Source organism: Pseudophryne corroboree, chromosome 4 (genome assembly GCF_028390025.1).
Source record: "Pseudophryne corroboree isolate aPseCor3 chromosome 4, aPseCor3.hap2, whole genome shotgun sequence".
NCBI lineage: Eukaryota > Metazoa > Chordata > Amphibia > Anura > Myobatrachidae > Pseudophryne > Pseudophryne corroboree.
This window is the reverse complement of record NC_086447.1, coordinates 40,985,558-41,005,148: the sequence shown is the minus strand read 5'-3', so window position 1 is coordinate 41,005,148 and position 19,591 is coordinate 40,985,558. Positions and strand designations below refer to the sequence as shown.

Below are 19,591 nucleotides of genomic sequence, written 5' to 3'. Positions count from 1 at the left end.
CACAGCCTGTATTCTCAGTGACAGACTGTACACACACCACAGCCTGTATTCTCAGTGACTGACTGTACACACACCTCAGTCTGTATTCTCAGAGACTGTCAGTACACTCACCTCAGCCTGTATTCTCACTGACTGTACACACACCTCAGCCTGTATTCTCACTGACTGACTGTACACACACCTCAGCCTGTATTCTCAGTGACTGTACACACATCTCAGCCTGGATCCTCACTGACTGACTGACTGACTGTACACCCCCCCCCCCAGCCTGTATTCTCACTGACTGACTGTACACACACCTCAGCCTGTATTCTCACTGACTGACTGTAGACACACTCAGACTGTATTCTCACTGACTGACTGTACACACACACTCGGACTGTATTCTCACTGACTGACTGTACACACATCTCAGCCTGGATCCTCACTGACTGCACACAGACCTCTGCCTGTATTCTCACTGACTGATAGTACACACACCTCAGCCTGTATTCTCACTGACTGACTGTACACACACCTCAGCCTGGATCCTCAGTGACTGACTGTACACACACTCAGCCTGTATTCTCACTGACTGACTGTACACACACACCTCAGCCTGTATTCTCACTGACTGACTGTACACACACCTCAGCCTGAATTCTCAGTGACTGTACACACACCTCAGCCTGGATCCTCACTGACTGACAGTACACACACCTCAGCCTGTATTCTCAGTGACTGACTGTACACACACCTCAGCCTGTATTCTCAGTGATTGACTGCACACACACCACAGCCTGTATTCTCAGTGACTGACTGCACACACACCACAGCCTGTATTCTCAGTGACTGACTGTACACACACCTCAGCCTGTATTCTCAGTGACTGACTGCACACAGACCTCTGCCTGTATTCTCACTGACTGATAGTACACACACCTCAGCCTGTATTCTCACTGACTGATAGTACACACACCTCAGCCTGTATTCTCACTGACTGACTGTACACACACCTCAGCCTGGATCCTCAGTGACTGACTGTACACACACTCAGCCTGTATTCTCACTGACTGACTGTACACACACCTCAGCCTGTATTCTCACTGACTGACTGTACACACACACACCTCAGCCTGAATTCTCAGTGACTGTACACACACCTCAGCCTGGATCCTCACTGACTGACTGTACCCCCCCCCCCAGCCTGTATTCTCACTGACTGACTGTACACACGCCTCAGCCTGTATTCTCAGTGACTGACTGTACACACACCTCAGCCTGTATTCTCACTGACTGACTGTACACACATCTCAGTCTGGATCCTCACTGACTGCACACAGACCTCTGCCTGTATTCTCGCTGACTGACTGTACACACACCTCAGCCTGTATCCTCACTGACTGTACACACACCTCAGCCTGTATTCTCACTGACTGACTGTACACACACCTCAGCCTGTATTCTCAGTGACTGTACACACACCTCAGCCTGGATCCTCACTGACTGACTGACTGTACACACACCCCAGCCTGTATTCTCACTGACTGACTGTACACACACCTCAGCCTGTATTCTCAGTGACTGACTGTACACACACTCAGCCTATATTCTTACTAACTGACTGTACACACACTCAGCCTGTATTCTCACTGACTGACTGTACACACATCTCAGCCTGGATCCTCACTGACCGACTGCACACAGACCTCAGCCTGTATTCTCACTGACTGCACACAGACCTCTGCCTGTATTCTCACTGACTGACAGTACACACACTCAGCCTGTATTCTCACTGACTGACTGCACACACACCTCAGCCTGGACACTCACTGACTGACAGTACACACGCCTCAGCCTGTATTCTCACTGACTGACTGTACACACACCACAGTCTGGATCCTCACTAACTGACAATACACACACCTCAGCCTGTATTCACTGACTGACTGTACACACACCTCAGCCTGGATCCTCACTGACTGACTGTACACACACCTCAGCCTGTATTCTCAGTGACTGACTGTACACACACCTCAGCCTGTATTCTCAGTGACTGACTGTACACACACCTCAGCTTGTATTCTCAGTGATTGACTGCACACACACCACAGCCTGTATTCTCAGTGACAGACTGTACACACACCACAGCCTGTATTCTCAGTGACTGACTGTACACACACCTCAGTCTGTATTCTCATAGACTGTCAGTACACTCACCTCAGCCTGTATTCTCACTGACTGTACACACACCTCAGCCTGTATTCTCACTGACTGACTGTACACACACCTCAGCCTGTATTCTCAGTGACTGTACACACATCTCAGCCTGGATCCTCACTGACTGACTGACTGTACACCCCCCCCAGCCTGTATTCTCACTGACTGACTGTAGACACACTCAGACTGTATTCTCACTGACTGACTGTACACACACACTCAGACTGTATTCTCACTGACTGACTGTACACACATCTCAGCCTGGATCCTCACTGACTGCACACAGACCTCTGCCTGTATTCTCACTGACTGATAGTACACACACCTCAGCCTGTATTCTCAGTGACTGACTGTACACACACCTCAGCCTGTATTCTCAGTGATTGACTGCACACACACCACAGCCTGTATTCTCAGTGACTGACTGCACACACACCACAGCCTGTATTCTCAGTGACTGACTGTACACACACCTCAGCCTGTATTCTCAGTGACTGACTGCACACAGACCTCTGCCTGTATTCTCACTGACTGATAGTACACACACCTCAGCCTGTATTCTCACTGACTGATAGTACACACACCTCAGCCTGTATTCTCACTGACTGACTGTACACACACCTCAGCCTGGATCCTCAGTGACTGACTGTACACACACTCAGCCTGTATTCTCACTGACTGACTGTACACACACCTCAGCCTGTATTCTCACTGACTGACTGTACACACACACCTCAGCCTGAATTCTCAGTGACTGTACACACACCTCAGCCTGGATCCTCACTGACTGACTGTACACCCCCCCCCAGCCTGTATTCTCACTGACTGACTGTACACACGCCTCAGCCTGTATTCTCAGTGACTGACTGTACACACACCTCAGCCTGTATTCTCACTGACTGTACACACACCTCAGCCTGTATTCTCACTGACTGACTGTACACACACCTCAGCCTGTATTCTCAGTGACTGTACACACACCTCAGCCTGGATCCTCACTGACTGACTGTACACACACCTCAGCCTGTATTCTCAGTGACTGACTGTACACACATTCAGCCTGTATTCTCACTGACTGACTGTACACACACTCAGCCTGTATTCTCACTGACTGACTGTACACACATCTCAGTCTGGATCCTCACTGACTACACACAGACTTCTGCCTGTATTCTCGCTGACTGACTGTACACACACCTCAGCCTGTATCCTCACTGACTGTACACACACCTCAGCCTGTATTCTCACTGACTGACTGTACACACACCTCAGCCTGTATTCTCAGTGACTGTACACACACCTCAGCCTGGATCCTCACTGACTGACTGACTGTACACACACCCCAGCCTGTATTCTCACTGACTGACTGTACACACACCTCAGCCTGTATTCTCAGTGACTGACTGTACACACACTCAGCCTATATTCTTACTAACTGACTGTACACACACTCAGCCTGTATTCTCACTGACTGACTGTACACACATCTCAGCCTGGATCCTCACTGACCGACTGCACACAGACCTCAGCCTGTATTCTCACTGACTGCACACAGACCTCTGCCTGTATTCTCACTGACTGACAGTACACACACTCAGCCTGTATTCTCACTGACTGACTGCACACACACCTCAGCCTGGACACTCACTGACTGACAGTACACACGCCTCAGCCTGTATTCTCACTGACTGACTGTACACACACCACAGTCTGGATCCTCACTAACTGACAATACACACACCTCAGCCTGTATTCACTGACTGACTGTACACACACCTCAGCCTGGATCCTCACTGACTGACTGTACACACACCTCAGCCTGTATTCTCAGTGACTGACTGTACACACACCTCAGCCTGTATTCTCAGTGACTGACTGTACACACACCTCAGCTTGTATTCTCAGTGATTGACTGCACACACACCACAGCCTGTATTCTCAGTGACAGACTGTACACACACCACAGCCTGTATTCTCAGTGACTGACTGTACACACACCTCAGTCTGTATTCTCATAGACTGTCAGTACACTCACCTCAGCCTGTATTCTCACTGACTGTACACACACCTCAGCCTGTATTCTCACTGACTGACTGTACACACACCTCAGCCTGTATTCTCAGTGACTGTACACACATCTCAGCCTGGATCCTCACTGACTGACTGACTGTACACCCCCCCCAGCCTGTATTCTCACTGACTGACTGTACACACACCTCAGCCTGTATTCTCACTGACTGACTGTAGACACACTCAGACTGTATTCTCACTGACTGACTGTACACACACACTCAGACTGTATTCTCACTGACTGACTGTACACACATCTCAGCCTGGATCCTCACTGACTGCACACAGACCTCTGCCTGTATTCTCACTGACTGATAGTACACACACCTCAGCCTGTATTCTCACTGACTGACTGTACACACACCTCAGCCTGGATCCTCAGTGACTGACTGTACACACACTCAGCCTGTATTCTCACTGACTGACTGTACACACACCTCAGCCTGTATTCTCACTGACTGACTGTACACACACCTCAGCCTGAATTCTCAGTGACTGTACACACACCTCAGCCTGGATCCTCACTGACTGACAGTACACACACCTCAGCCTGTATTCTCAGTGATTGACTGCACACACACCACAGCCTGTATTCTCAGTGACTGACTGCACACACACCACAGCCTGTATTCTCAGTGACTGACTGTACACACACCTCAGCCTGTATTCTCAGTGACTGACTGTACACACACCTCAGCCTGTATTCTCAGTGACTGACTGTACACACACCTCAGCCTGTATTCTCAGTGATTGACTGCACACACACCACAGCCTGTATTCTCAGTGACTGACTGCACACACACACCACAGCCTGTATTCTCAGTGACTGACTGTACACACACCTCAGTCTGGATCCTCACTAACTGACTGTACACACACCTCAGCCTGTATTCTCCCTGACTGTACACACACCTCAGTCTGTATTCTCAGAGACTGTCAGTACACTCACCTCAGCCTGTATTCTCACTGACTGTACACACACCTCAGCCTGTATTCTCACTGACTGACTGTACACACACCTCAGCCTGTATTCTCAGTGACTGTACACACACCTCAGCCTGGATCCTCACTGACTGACTGTACACACACCTCAGCCTGTATTCTCAGTGACTGACTGTACACACATTCAGCCTGTATTCTCACTACCTGACTGTACACACACTCAGCCTGTATTCTCACTGACTGACTGTACACACATCTCAGTCTGGATCCTCACTGACTGCACACAGACCTCTGCCTGTATTCTCACTGACTGATAGTACACACACCTCAGCCTGTATTCTCACTGACTGACTGCACACACACCTCAGCCTGGACACTCACTGACTGACTGCACACCCCTCAGCCTGGATCCTCAGTGACTGACTGTACACAAACCTCAGCCTGGATCCTCACTGACTGACTGTACACACGCCCTAGTCTGGATCCTCACTTACTGACTGTACACACACCTCAGCCTAGATCCACACTGACTGACTGTACACACATCTCAGCCTGTATTCTCCCTGACAGACAGTACACACACCTCAGCCTGTATTTTCACTGACTGACTGTATAGACACCTCAGCCTGTATTTTCCCTGACTGACTGTACACACACCTCAGCCTGGATCCTTACTGACTAACTGTACAAACCTCAGCCTGTATTCTCAGTGACTGACAGTACACACTCCTCAGCCTGGATCATCACTGACTGTACACACACCTCAGCCTGTATTCACACTGACTGACTGTACACACACATAAGCCTGGATCATCACTGACTGACTGTACACACACCTCAATCTGTATTCTCACTGACTGTACACACACACCCCAGCCAGAATTCTCAGTGACAGACTGTACACACACCACAGCCTGTATTCTCAGTGACTGACTGTACACACACCTCAGTCTGTATTCTCAGAGACTGTCAGTACACTCACCTCAGCCTGTATTCTCACTGACTGTACACACACCTCAGCCTGTATTCTCACTGACTGACTGTACACACACCTCAGCCTGTATTCTCAGTGACTGTACACACATCTCAGCCTGGATCCTCACTGACTGTACACCCCCCCCAGCCTGTATTCTCACTGACTGACTGTACACACACCTCAGCCTGTATTCTCACTGACTGACTGTAGACACACTCAGACTGTATTCTCACTGACTGACTGTACACACACACTCAGACTGTATTCTCACTGACTGACTGTACACACATCTCAGCCTGGATCCTCGCTGACTGCACACAGACCTCTGCCTGTATTCTCACTGACTGATAGTACACACACCTCAGCCTGTATTCTCACTGACTGACTGTACACACACCTCAGCCTGGATCCTCAGTGACTGACTGTACACACACTCAGCCTGTATTCTCACTGACTGACTGTACACACACCTCAGCCTGTATTCTCACTGACTGACTGTACACACACACCTCAGCCTGTATTCTCACTGACTGACTGTACACACACCTCAGCCTGAATTCTCAGTGACTGTACACACACCTCAGCCTGGATCCTCACTGACTGACAGTACACACACCTCAGCCTGTATTCTCAGTGACTGACTGTACACACACCTCAGCCTGTATTCTCAGTGATTGACTGCACACACACCACAGCCTGTATTCTCAGTGACTGACTGCACACACACCACAGCCTGTATTCTCAGTGACTGACTGTACACACACCTCAGCCTGTATTCTCAGTGACTGACTGTACACACACCTCAGCCTGTATTCTCAGTGACTGACTGCACACAGACCTCTGCCTGTATTCTCACTGACTGATAGTACACACACCTCGGCCTTTATTCTCACTGACTGATAGTACACACACCTCAGCCTGTATTCTCACTGACTGACTGTACACACACCTCAGCCTGGATCCTCAGTGACTGACTGTACACACACTCAGCCTGTATTCTCACTGACTGACTGTACACACACCTCAGCCTGTATTCTCACTGACTGACTGTACACACACACCTCAGCCTGAATTCTCAGTGACTGTACACACACCTCAGCCTGGATCCTCACTGACTGACTGTACACACCCCCCAGCCTGTATTCTCACTGACTGACTGTACACACGCCTCAGCCTGTATTCTCAGTGACTGACTGTACACACACCTCAGCCTGTATTCTCACTGACTGTACACACACCTCAGCCTGTATTCTCACTGACTGACTGTACACACACCTCAGCCTGTATTCTCAGTGACTGTACACACACCTCAGCCTGGATCCTCACTGACTGACTGTACACACACCTCAGCCTGTATTCTCAGTGACTGACTGTACACACATTCAGCCTGTATTCTCACTGACTGACTGTACACACACTCAGCCTGTATTCTCACTGACTGACTGTACACACATCTCAGTCTGGATCCTCACTGACTGCACACAGACCTCTGCCTCTATTCTCGCTGACTGACTGTACACACACCTCAGCCTGTATCCTCACTGACTGTACACACACCTCAGCCTGTATTCTCACTGACTGACTGTACACACACCTCAGCCTGTATTCTCAGTGACTGTACACACACCTCAGCCTGGATCCTCACTGACTGACTGACTGTACACACACCCCAGCCTGTATTCTCACTGACTGACTGTACACACACCTCAGCCTGTATTCTCAGTGACTGACTGTACACACACTCAGCCTATATTCTTACTAACTGACTGTACACACACTCAGCCTGTATTCTCACTGACTGACTGTACACACATCTCAGCCTGGATCCTCACTGACCGACTGCACACAGACCTCAGCCTGTATTCTCACTGACTGCACACAGACCTCTGCCTGTATTCTTACTGACTGACAGTACACACACTCAGCCTGTATTCTCACTGACTGACTGCACACACACCTCAGCCTGGACACTCACTGACTGACAGTACACACACCTCAGCCTGTATTCTCAGTGACTGACTGTACACACACCTCAGCTTGTATTCTCAGTGATTGACTGCACACACACCACAGCCTGTATTCTCAGTGACAGACTGTACACACACCACAGCCTGTATTCTCAGTGACTGACTGTACACACACCTCAGTCTGTATTCTCAGAGACTGTCAGTACACTCACCTCAGCCTGTATTCTCACTGACTGTACACACACCTCAGCCTGTATTCTCACTGACTGACTGTACACACACCTCAGCCTGTATTCTCAGTGACTGTACACACATCTCAGCCTGGATCCTCACTGACTGACTGACTGTACACCCCCCCCAGCCTGTATTCTCACTGACTGACTGTACACACACCTCAGCCTGTATTCTCACTGACTGACTGTAGACACACTCAGACTGTATTCTCACTGACTGACTGTACACACACACTCAGACTGTATTCTCACTGACTGACTGTACACACATCTCAGCCTGGATCCTCACTGACTGCACACAGACCTCTGCCTGTATTCTCACTGACTGATAGTACACACACCTCAGCCTGTATTCTCACTGACTGACTGTACACACACCTCAGCCTGGATCCTCAGTGACTGACTGTACACACACCTCAGCCTGTATTCTCACTGACTGACTGTACACACACCTCAGCCTGAATTCTCAGTGACTGTACACACACCTCAGCCTGGATCCTCACTGACTGACAGTACACACACCTCAGCCTGTATTCTCAGTGACTGACTGTACACACACCTCAGCCTGTATTCTCAGTGATTGACTGCACACACACCACAGCCTGTATTCTCAGTGACTGACTGCACACACACCACAGCCTGTATTCTCAGTGACTGACTGTACACACACCTCAGCCTGTATTCTCAGTGACTGACTGTACACACACCTCAGCCTGTATTCTCAGTGACTGACTGTACACACACCTCAGCCTGTATTCTCAGTGATTGACTGCACACACACCACGGCCTGTATTCTCAGTGACTGACTGCACACACACCACAGCCTGTATTCTCAGTGACTGACTGTACACACACCTCAGTCTGGATCCTCACTAACTGACTGTACACACACCTCAGCCTGTATTCTCCCTGACTGTACACACACCTCAGTCTGTATTCTCAGAGACTGTCAGTACACTCACCTCAGCCTGTATTCTCACTGACTGTACACACACCTCAGCCTGTATTCTCACTGACTGACTGTACACACACCTCAGCCTGTATTCTCAGTGACTGTACACACACCTCAGCCTGGATCCTCACTGACTGACTGTACACACACCTCAGCCTGTATTCTCAGTGACTGACTGTACACACATTCAGCCTGTATTCTCACTACCTGACTGTACACACACTCAGCCTGTATTCTCACTGACTGACTGTACACACATCTCAGTCTGGATCCTCACTGACTGCACACAGACCTCTGCCTGTATTCTCACTGACTGATAGTACACACACCTCAGCCTGTATTCTCACTGACTGACTGCACACACACCTCAGCCTGGACACTCACTGACTGACTGCACACCCCTCAGCCTGGATCCTCAGTGACTGACTGTACACAAACCTCAGCCTGGATCCTCACTGACTGACTGTACACACGCCCTAGTCTGGATCCTCACTTACTGACTGTACACACACCTCAGCCTAGATCCACACTGACTGACTGTACACACATCTCAGCCTGTATTCTCCCTGACAGACAGTACACACACCTCAGCCTGTATTTTCACTGACTGACTGTACACACATTCAGCCTGTATTCTCACTGACTGACTGTACACACACTCAGCCTGTATTCTCACTGACTGACTGTACACACATCTCAGTCTGGATCCTCACTGACTGCACACAGACCTCTGCCTGTATTCTCGCTGACTGACTGTACACACACCTCAGCCTGTATCCTCACTGACTGTACACACACCTCAGCCTGTATTCTCACTGACTGACTGTACACACACCTCAGCCTGTATTCTCAGTGACTGTACACACACCTCAGCCTGGATCCTCACTGACTGACTGACTGTACACACACCCCAGCCTGTATTCTCACTGACTGACTGTACACACACCTCAGCCTGTATTCTCAGTGACTGACTGTACACACACTCAGCCTATATTCTTACTAACTGACTGTACACACACTCAGCCTGTATTCTCACTGACTGACTGTACACACATCTCAGCCTGGATCCTCACTGACCGACTGCACACAGACCTCAGCCTGTATTCTCACTGACTGCACACAGACCTCTGCCTGTATTCTCACTGACTGACAGTACACACACTCAGCCTGTATTCTCACTGACTGACTGCACACACACCTCAGCCTGGACACTCACTGACTGACAGTACACACGCCTCAGCCTGTATTCTCACTGACTGACTGTACACACACCACAGTCTGGATCCTCACTAACTGACAATACACACACCTCAGCCTGTATTCACTGACTGACTGTACACACACCTCAGCCTGTATTCTCAGTGACTGTACACACACCTCAGCCTGGATCCTCACTGACTGACTGACTGTACACACACCCCAGCCTGTATTCTCACTGACTGACTGTACACACACCTCAGCCTGTATTCTCAGTGACTGACTGTACACACACTCAGCCTATATTCTTACTAACTGACTGTACACACACTCAGCCTGTATTCTCACTGACTGACTGTACACACATCTCAGCCTGGATCCTCACTGACCGACTGCACACAGACCTCAGCCTGTATTCTCACTGACTGCACACAGACCTCTGCCTGTATTCTCACTGACTGACAGTACACACACCACAGTCTGGATCCTCACTAACTGACAATACACACACCTCAGCCTGTATTCACTGACTGACTGTACACACACCTCAGCCTGGATCCTCACTGACTGACTGTACACACACCTCAGCCTGTATTCTCAGTGACTGACTGTACACACACCTCAGCCTGTATTCTCAGTGACTGACTGTACACACACCTCAGCTTGTATTCTCAGTGATTGACTGCACACACACCACAGCCTGTATTCTCAGTGACAGACTGTACACACACCACAGCCTGTATTCTCAGTGACTGACTGTACACACACCTCAGTCTGTATTCTCAGAGACTGTCAGTACACTCACCTCAGCCTGTATTCTCACTGACTGTACACACACCTCAGCCTGTATTCTCACTGACTGACTGTACACACACCTCAGCCTGTATTCTCAGTGACTGTACACACATCTCAGCCTGGATCCTCACTGACTGACTGACTGTACACCCCCCCCAGCCTGTATTCTCACTGACTGACTGTACACACACCTCAGCCTGTATTCTCACTGACTGATTGTAGACACACTCAGACTGTATTCTCACTGACTGACTGTACACACACACTCAGACTGTATTCTCACTGACTGACTGTACACACATCTCAGCCTGGATCCTCACTGACTGCACACAGACCTCTGCCTGTATTCTCACTGACTGATAGTACACACACCTCAGCCTGTATTCTCACTGACTGACTGTACACACACCTCAGCCTGGATCCTCAGTGACTGACTGTACACACACTCAGCCTGTATTCTCACTGACTGACTGTACACACACCTCAGCCTGTATTCTCACTGACTGACTGTACACACACCTCAGCCTGAATTCTCAGTGACTGTACACACACCTCAGCCTGGATCCTCACTGACTGACAGTACACACACCTCAGCCTGTATTCTCAGTGACTGACTGTACACACACCTCAGCCTGTATTCTCAGTGATTGACTGCACACACACCACAGCCTGTATTCTCAGTGACTGACTGCACACACACCACAGCCTGTATTCTCAGTGACTGACTGTACACACACCTCAGCCTGTATTCTCAGTGACTGACTGTACACACACCTCAGCCTGTATTCTCAGTGACTGACTGTACACACACCTCAGCCTGTATTCTCAGTGATTGACTGCACACACACCACAGCCTGTATTCTCAGTGACTGACTGCACACACACCACAGCCTGTATTCTCAGTGACTGACTGTACACACACCTCAGTCTGGATCCTCACTAACTGACTGTACACACACCTCAGCCTGTATTCTCCCTGACTGTACACACACCTCAGTCTGTATTCTCAGAGACTGTCAGTACACTCACCTCAGCCTGTATTCTCACTGACTGTACACACACCTCAGCCTGTATTCTCACTGACTGACTGTACACACACCTCAGCCTGTATTCTCAGTGACTGTACACACACCTCAGCCTGGATCCTCACTGACTGACTGTACACACACCTCAGCCTGTATTCTCAGTGACTGACTGTACACACATTCAGCCTGTATTCTCACTACCTGACTGTACACACACTCAGCCTGTATTCTCACTGACTGACTGTACACACATCTCAGTCTGGATCCTCACTGACTGCACACAGACCTCTGCCTGTATTCTCACTGACTGATAGTACACACACCTCAGCCTGTATTCTCACTGACTGACTGCACACACACCTCAGCCTGGACACTCACTGACTGACTGCACACCCCTCAGCCTGGATCCTCAGTGACTGACTGTACACAAACCTCAGCCTGGATCCTCACTGACTGACTGTACACACGCCCTAGTCTGGATCCTCACTTACTGACTGTACACACACCTCAGCCTAGATCCACACTGACTGACTGTACACACATCTCAGCCTGTATTCTCCCTGACAGACAGTACACACACCTCAGCCTGTATTTTCACTGACTGACTGTATAGACACCTCAGCCTGTATTTTCCCTGACTGACTGTACACACACCTCAGCCTGGATCCTTACTGACTAACTGTACAAACCTCAGCCTGTATTCTCAGTGACTGACAGTACACACTCCTCAGCCTGGATCATCACTGACTGTACACACACCTCAGCCTGTATTCACACTGACTGACTGTACACACACATAAGCCTGGATCATCACTGACTGACTGTACACACACCTCAATCTGTATTCTCACTGACTGTACACACACACCCCAGCCAGAATTCGCAGTGACTGACAGTACACACACCTCAGCCTGAATCCTCACTAACTGACTATACACACACACCTCAGCCTGAATCCTCACTAACCGACTACACACGCACACACACACACACACACACACACACACACACACACACACACACACACACACACACACACACACACACCTCAGCCTGTATTCTCACTGACTGACTGTACAAACACCTCAGTCTGTATCATCACTGACTGACAGTGCACACACCTCAGTCTGGATCCTCACTGACTGACTGTACACACACCTCAGCCTGTATTATCACTGACTGACTGCACACACACCTCAGCCTGGATCCTCACTAACTGACTGCACACACACCTCAGCCTGGATCCTCAGTGACTGACTGTACACACACCTCAGCCTGGATCCTCACTAACTGACTGTACACACACCTCAGCCTGTATTCTCCCTGACTGTACACACACCTCAGTCTTTATTCTCCCTGACTGTATATACACTTCAGCCTGTATTCTCACTGACTGACTGTACAGACACCTCAGCCTGGATCCTTACTGACTGACTGTACACACACCTCAGCCTGTATTCTCACTGACTGACTGTACACACACCTCAGCCTGTATTCTCAGTAACTGACTGTACACACACACCTCAACCTGGATCCTTACTAAGTTACTATACACACACCTCAGCCTGGATCCTCACTAACTGACTGCACACACACCTCAGCCTGGATCCTCACTAACTGACTGTACACACACCTCAGCCTGGATTCTCGCTGACTGACTGTACACACGCCCTAGTCTGCATCCTCACTTACTGACTGTACACACACCTCAGCCTGGATCCTCACTAACTGACTGCACACACACCTCATCCTGGATCCTCACTAACTGACTGTACACACACCTCAGCCTGGATTCTCGCTGACTGACTGTACACACGCCCTAGTCTGGATCCTCACTTACTGACTGTACACACACCTCAGCCTAGATCCACACTGACTAACTGTACACACACCTCAGTCTGTATTCTCCCTGACTGTACACACACCTCAGCCTGTATTCTCACTGACTGACAGTACACACACCTCAGCCTGTATTCTCACTGACTGACTGTACACACACCTCAGCCTGTATTCTCACTGACTGACTGTACACACACCTCAGCCTGGATCCTTACTGAATGACTGTACACAAACCTCAGCCTGTATTCTCACTGACTGACTGTACAGACACCCCAGCCTGTATTCTCCCTGACTGACTGTTCACAAACCTCAGCCTGGATCCTCACTGACTGACTATACACACACCTCAGCCTGTATTCTCCCTGACTGACTGTACACACACCTCAGCCTGGATCCTGTACACAAACCTCAGCCTGTATTCTCATTGACTTGACTGTACACAAACATCAGCCTGTATTCTCAGTGACTGACTGTACACAAACATCAGCCTGTATTCTCAGTGACTGACTGTACACAAACCTCAGCCTGTATCCACACTGACTGACTGTACACAAACCTTGGCCTGTGGAATTCCATGGCGAAAGCCCTCAGTGCTCGTAGGACATCGTTGGGGTGAATGAGGTCAGTTATGTGGGATGTAGAGGGACGAGTCTCATCTGTAGTGGAAGTACTGACGGAGTCCTGAGTATCTACTTCTCCATCCTCAAAGAAAGCAGAAAAAATAAGATTTTAAACCTACCGGTAAATCTTTTTCTCGTAGTCCGTAGAGGATGCTGGGGACTCCGTAAGGACCATGGGGATAGACGGGCTCCGCAGGAGACATGGGCACTTTGAGAAAGACTTTGGATCTGGGTGTGCACTGGCTCCTCTCTCTATGCCCCTCCTCCAGACCTCAGTGTCATTCTGCCCAGACGCCATTACTGCACTTTACATTACAAAGCACATTCAAGAGCGAAATATTCACACAAAAGTAGCAAAGAACATTATTACAAGTCAGCATTACAGTCCAGCCATAAGATACGCTTAGTCACTCTGTCAGGGTTATGGATAGAGAACAACGCTGACTAGTCTTAATGCACTTTACTACTTTATGCTAATACTCTATTTTTTTTATAATTTTAGCTACTTTAGTCCAATGTTCAATTTTTTTGTGCAAATTTAATGTACAGTAGACAAACAGGAAACTTTTGAGTGAGCTCGGACATTATACAACACGACATTATAACAAGGCACACCACTGTATCCATCACTGTGGCGTCTTGGGCGCGATTTCAGCAAAGCTTCGTAAGGCCGCCACTGTAGGTTACCCCTCAGCTGTGCTACATATGCCCTGAGAGGCGCCTCATACAAATCGGCCCTTCAGCGTCTAACAATACAATTAATATAAAATAAGAAGAGGTACTGGAAAAAGATGGAACTGTATATGGCGTTCAGAAGGAGAGGCTGGATATGTATACTGTAGGGGGAATAGACATTAAAGGACACTTCAGGGGGTTCTTGTTAAACATTTACCTTCACACGGGGCTAAATGTTATTAGAAAGGTTGCAATACCACCGTCTGGGCTGTTATATAAAAAGCAATGAAAAAATACTACAGTCATCACCATGTTCTAATCATTTATTAATGGTATCAGTTACTATATGGCACCAACATATTCTGTAGTGCGGTGAATGAGCTTTCCTACCTGTGGAGATTTGTCTTGTTGTTTGTACTTTAGGAAGAAGTTCACAAGTTTGTACACATCATCTTCCACCTCTATCCGGAGAGCCTGGAAACAGAAATCACATTTACTGCTTCATAGGTAACGGGGGTGACCGGTGACCACACACCAAATATGACATTTAATAAATGGTAGTTTCCTGAACAGTCTGAGATTTCGTTCCCTTATTGACAGAATTTTTTGCCATTGTATTACAAACGTGGGGTATTGCAAACATTTTAAACAAACCAAAAACAAAATGGGAAATGGATCCTCACAGGAAAATCTGCCAATCGCAGTAGGACGGGAGGAATAGGGTGACTTATTAAATAGTCCAAGTCAGGTGTTATTCTGCAATGTGACTTACCCCAAATATGGAGTCCAACTTCATCAGGGAGCGCTCATCTTTATCCAGCGGGGACAGTAACTGGACTAATTTACTCTCTATCAGGAAACCCTGGAAGAAATGATCGCTGATTATGAATACGAGTACAGATTGTAGTTACATTGGTGGCTAATGGGCAGACAGTGGGGGTAATTCCAAGTTGATCGCAGCAGGAATTTAGTTAGCAATTGGGCAAAACCATGTGCACTGCAGGGGGGGCAGATGTAACATGTGCAGAGAGAGTTAGATTTGGGTGGGGTGTGTTCAATCTGCAATCTAATTTGCAGTGTAAAAATAAAGCAGCCAGTATTTACCCTGCACAGAAATATAATAACCCACCCAAATCTAACTCTCTCTATCTGCCTCCCCTGCAGTGCACATGGTTTTGCCCAATTGCTATCAAAAATCCTGCTGCGATCAACTTGGAATTACCCCCTGTGTCTGTGAGCGTTATAAAGTGGAACGTGCAGCTACTGCCGATTACAGGTCAGTCCTGGGTACGTAAACCTGATGAATACCAGTCCCCACGGATTGAGAGAATAAGCCCCTATGTCTCTTACAGACTCATCACACAGAAGTTCCAGGATCTGTTTCACGGTCTGCGGAGAGAATGGCGGAGATGGTGGAGTCACGCTCGCCTCTTCTGCGGATCTCACTGGCACGCTGCCGGCTGCTGGGGGCGACAGAAGATGTGAGAGTTATTGGCATGTCAGTGACAGGACTCAATGAGGAAACTTTACAAAGAACAGGACAGTGCGGACCAGACGCTTGTTAAATACACATCAGCTTTAATTGTCAGCAGTTTTGCAACACAATAACACTATGTTAAACAAGAAAACACTTAGACCTCGTTCAGGACTCTAGCTCAAAGCCAGTGGGAATCTCGGCTGCTCATCACCCTTCTGAGTAGCGGTACACACAAATAAGTACTTGCATCGCTGAAGTTCCCTCCTCAGCCAGTTATACCCCTTTCACACCAAATACCCTGCCCGACCTTGGTTACTGAAAATGGTTTCAAGCTGTGTCATGTCTGCTTGACACCGCGTTCACACCGCATTCACACCGCAGGCTGGACCCATGTTCTTGTAGGGTCTTCCCTCGGCTGATGCTTGAAGATGACAACATCTCCAAGCGTCGGAGATCCAGCTGACCCGGTTCACACACCGCAGGCTACCCGGGTCGGTGCTGGGTTCGACATTGGTAGCGATTAGGATCGGATTCCCGGGTAACACAGCCTGGGTAGACCCTTTAGCACAAAGCCTGGACTCGGGATATAAGTTTGGTGTGAAAAGGGCACTTGTCTCACCTACCTCTTGCAAGTTACCTATATGTCTCACACTGGGTCTTCTCTTTAGCTCCTCGCTGAACTGTCCTCTCAGACAGCCTGCCTCCCACAGGTCACATACTGGCCTCACCCTGGGCCTTCTCCTTAGCTACTCGCTAATCTGTTCTCTCAGCTTCCCACAGGTCACACACAATGGCCTAACCCTGGGCCTTCTCCTTAGTTCCTTACTGAACTGTCCTCTCAGACTTCATGCCTCCCACAGGTCACATACTGGCCTCACCCTGGGCCTTCTCCTTAGATACTCGCTAATCTGTCCTATCAGCTTCCCACAGGTCACACACAATGGCCTAACCCTGGGCCTTCTCCTTAGCTCCTTACTGAACTGTCCTCTCAGACTTCCTGCCTCCCACAGATCACATACTGGCCTCACCCTGGGCCTTCTCCTTAGATACTCGCTAATCTGTTCTCTCAGCTTCCCACAGGTCACACACAATGGCCTAACCCTGGGCCTTCTCCTTAGGTCCTTACTGAACTGTCCTCTCAGACTTCCTGCCTCCCACAGATCACATACTGGCCTCACCCTGGGCCTTCTCCTTAGGTCCTTACTGAACTGTCCTCTCAGACTTCCTGCCTCCCACAGAACACATACTGGCCTCACCCTGGGCCTTCTCCTTAGCTCCTTAATGAACTGTCCTCTCAGACTTCCTGCCTCCCACAGATCACATACTGGCCTCACCCTGGGCCTTCTCCTTAGATACTCGCTAATCTGTTCTCTCAGCTTCCCACAGGTCACACACAATGGCCTAACCCTGGGCCTTCTCCTTAGGTCCTTACTGAACTGTCCTCTCAGACTTCCTGCCTCCCACAGATCACATACTGGCCTCACCCTGGGCCTTCTCCTTAGGTCCTTACTGAACTGTCCTCTCAGACTTCCTGCCTCCCACAGAACACATACTGGCCTCACCCTGGGCCTTCTCCTTAGCTCCTTAATGAACTGTCCTCTCAGACTTCCTGCCTCCCACAGATCACATACTGGCCTCACCCTGGGCACACTGCTCATTACTGTAGTAATAATTCATTGATTGTTTCTCTGCTTTTCTTATGTGCTGATCTGCTCATTTGTATGATCTGTCTGGCCTATCTACTCTATGAGGAACATTAGTCTGTACACTGTAATATGTCAGAAATGCGAGTTATTGGGCTAAGCCTCCAGCAATCACTACCCCTGGACGTTCCAACACTTCCTGTCTCCGAGACAGCAATCCTCACCAGTGACCGCCATCACTTCCTGTGCCAGTGTGCTGGCTGTCTTCTGCTTCTTGGGCTGGACCTCCAATGGGCCAACGTTGTCCATGAACCACAGGTCTGGAGCCTTCCAGGGAAGGCCGAGCTGCTGCTCGTGTATAATCCGGTCTACCTCCAGCGATTGCTGCACCAGCTGCTTCATCTCCTCCTCGTTCATCACCCAGATGTCATGGAACTTCTTTGCTTCCACAGCACTGAAATGTCTGTGGGGAGAGGAGTCAGTGTGTGAGCTGATATAATAATCTTGTTTGTCCTCAGTCAAGAGAGAGAACTGGAAAAATAGATTTATGGTAAGAACTTACCGTTGTTAAATCTCTTTCTGCGAGGTACACTGGGCTCCTCAGGGAATGACATTGGGAGTGTAGAGTAGGATCTTGATCCGAGGCACCAACAGGCACAAAGCTTTGACTGTTCCCAGAATGCACAGTGCCGCCTCCTCTATAACCCCGCCTCTGTGCACAGGAGCTCAGTTTTTCTTAACCAGTCCAATGCAGTAACAGGTAAAAGAGACGACAACTGTTAGTAGCCACATACACCACACTCTCACGACAGGAGAAAGTGTCAGCGGCTAATGCCATACCAACCCAAAGAAGCTAAGTGCGTCAGGGTGGGCGCCCTGTGGAGCCCAGTATACCTCGCAGAAAGAGATTTAACAACGGTAAGTTCTTACCATAAATCTAATTTTCTGCTGCGGGGTACACTGGACTCCACAGGGAATGAC

At 49.0% G+C, this 19,591-nt stretch overlaps 1 protein-coding gene across 2 annotated transcripts in view; it reads right to left on the bottom strand.

Moving 5' to 3' along the window:
• Positions 1 to 19,591, bottom strand: part of DRC1 (dynein regulatory complex subunit 1) — a 311,083-nt gene that overhangs the window by 16,714 nt on the left and 274,778 nt on the right. Inside the window, exons 11-15 of one of the 2 annotated variants that reach the window (XM_063914977.1) lie at positions 18,835 to 19,073; positions 16,841 to 16,950; positions 16,263 to 16,352; positions 15,881 to 15,964; positions 14,752 to 14,897 (exon numbers count right to left, since the gene is read on the bottom strand). In XM_063914977.1, the coding sequence (XP_063771047.1) occupies positions 14,752 to 14,897; positions 15,881 to 15,964; positions 16,263 to 16,352; positions 16,841 to 16,950; positions 18,835 to 19,073 (669 nt within the window). Of the gene's footprint in view, positions 1 to 14,751; positions 14,898 to 15,880; positions 15,965 to 16,262; positions 16,353 to 16,840; positions 16,954 to 18,834; positions 19,074 to 19,591 lie in introns of both variants that reach the window. The other variant, XM_063914976.1, reaches the window with a different exon arrangement.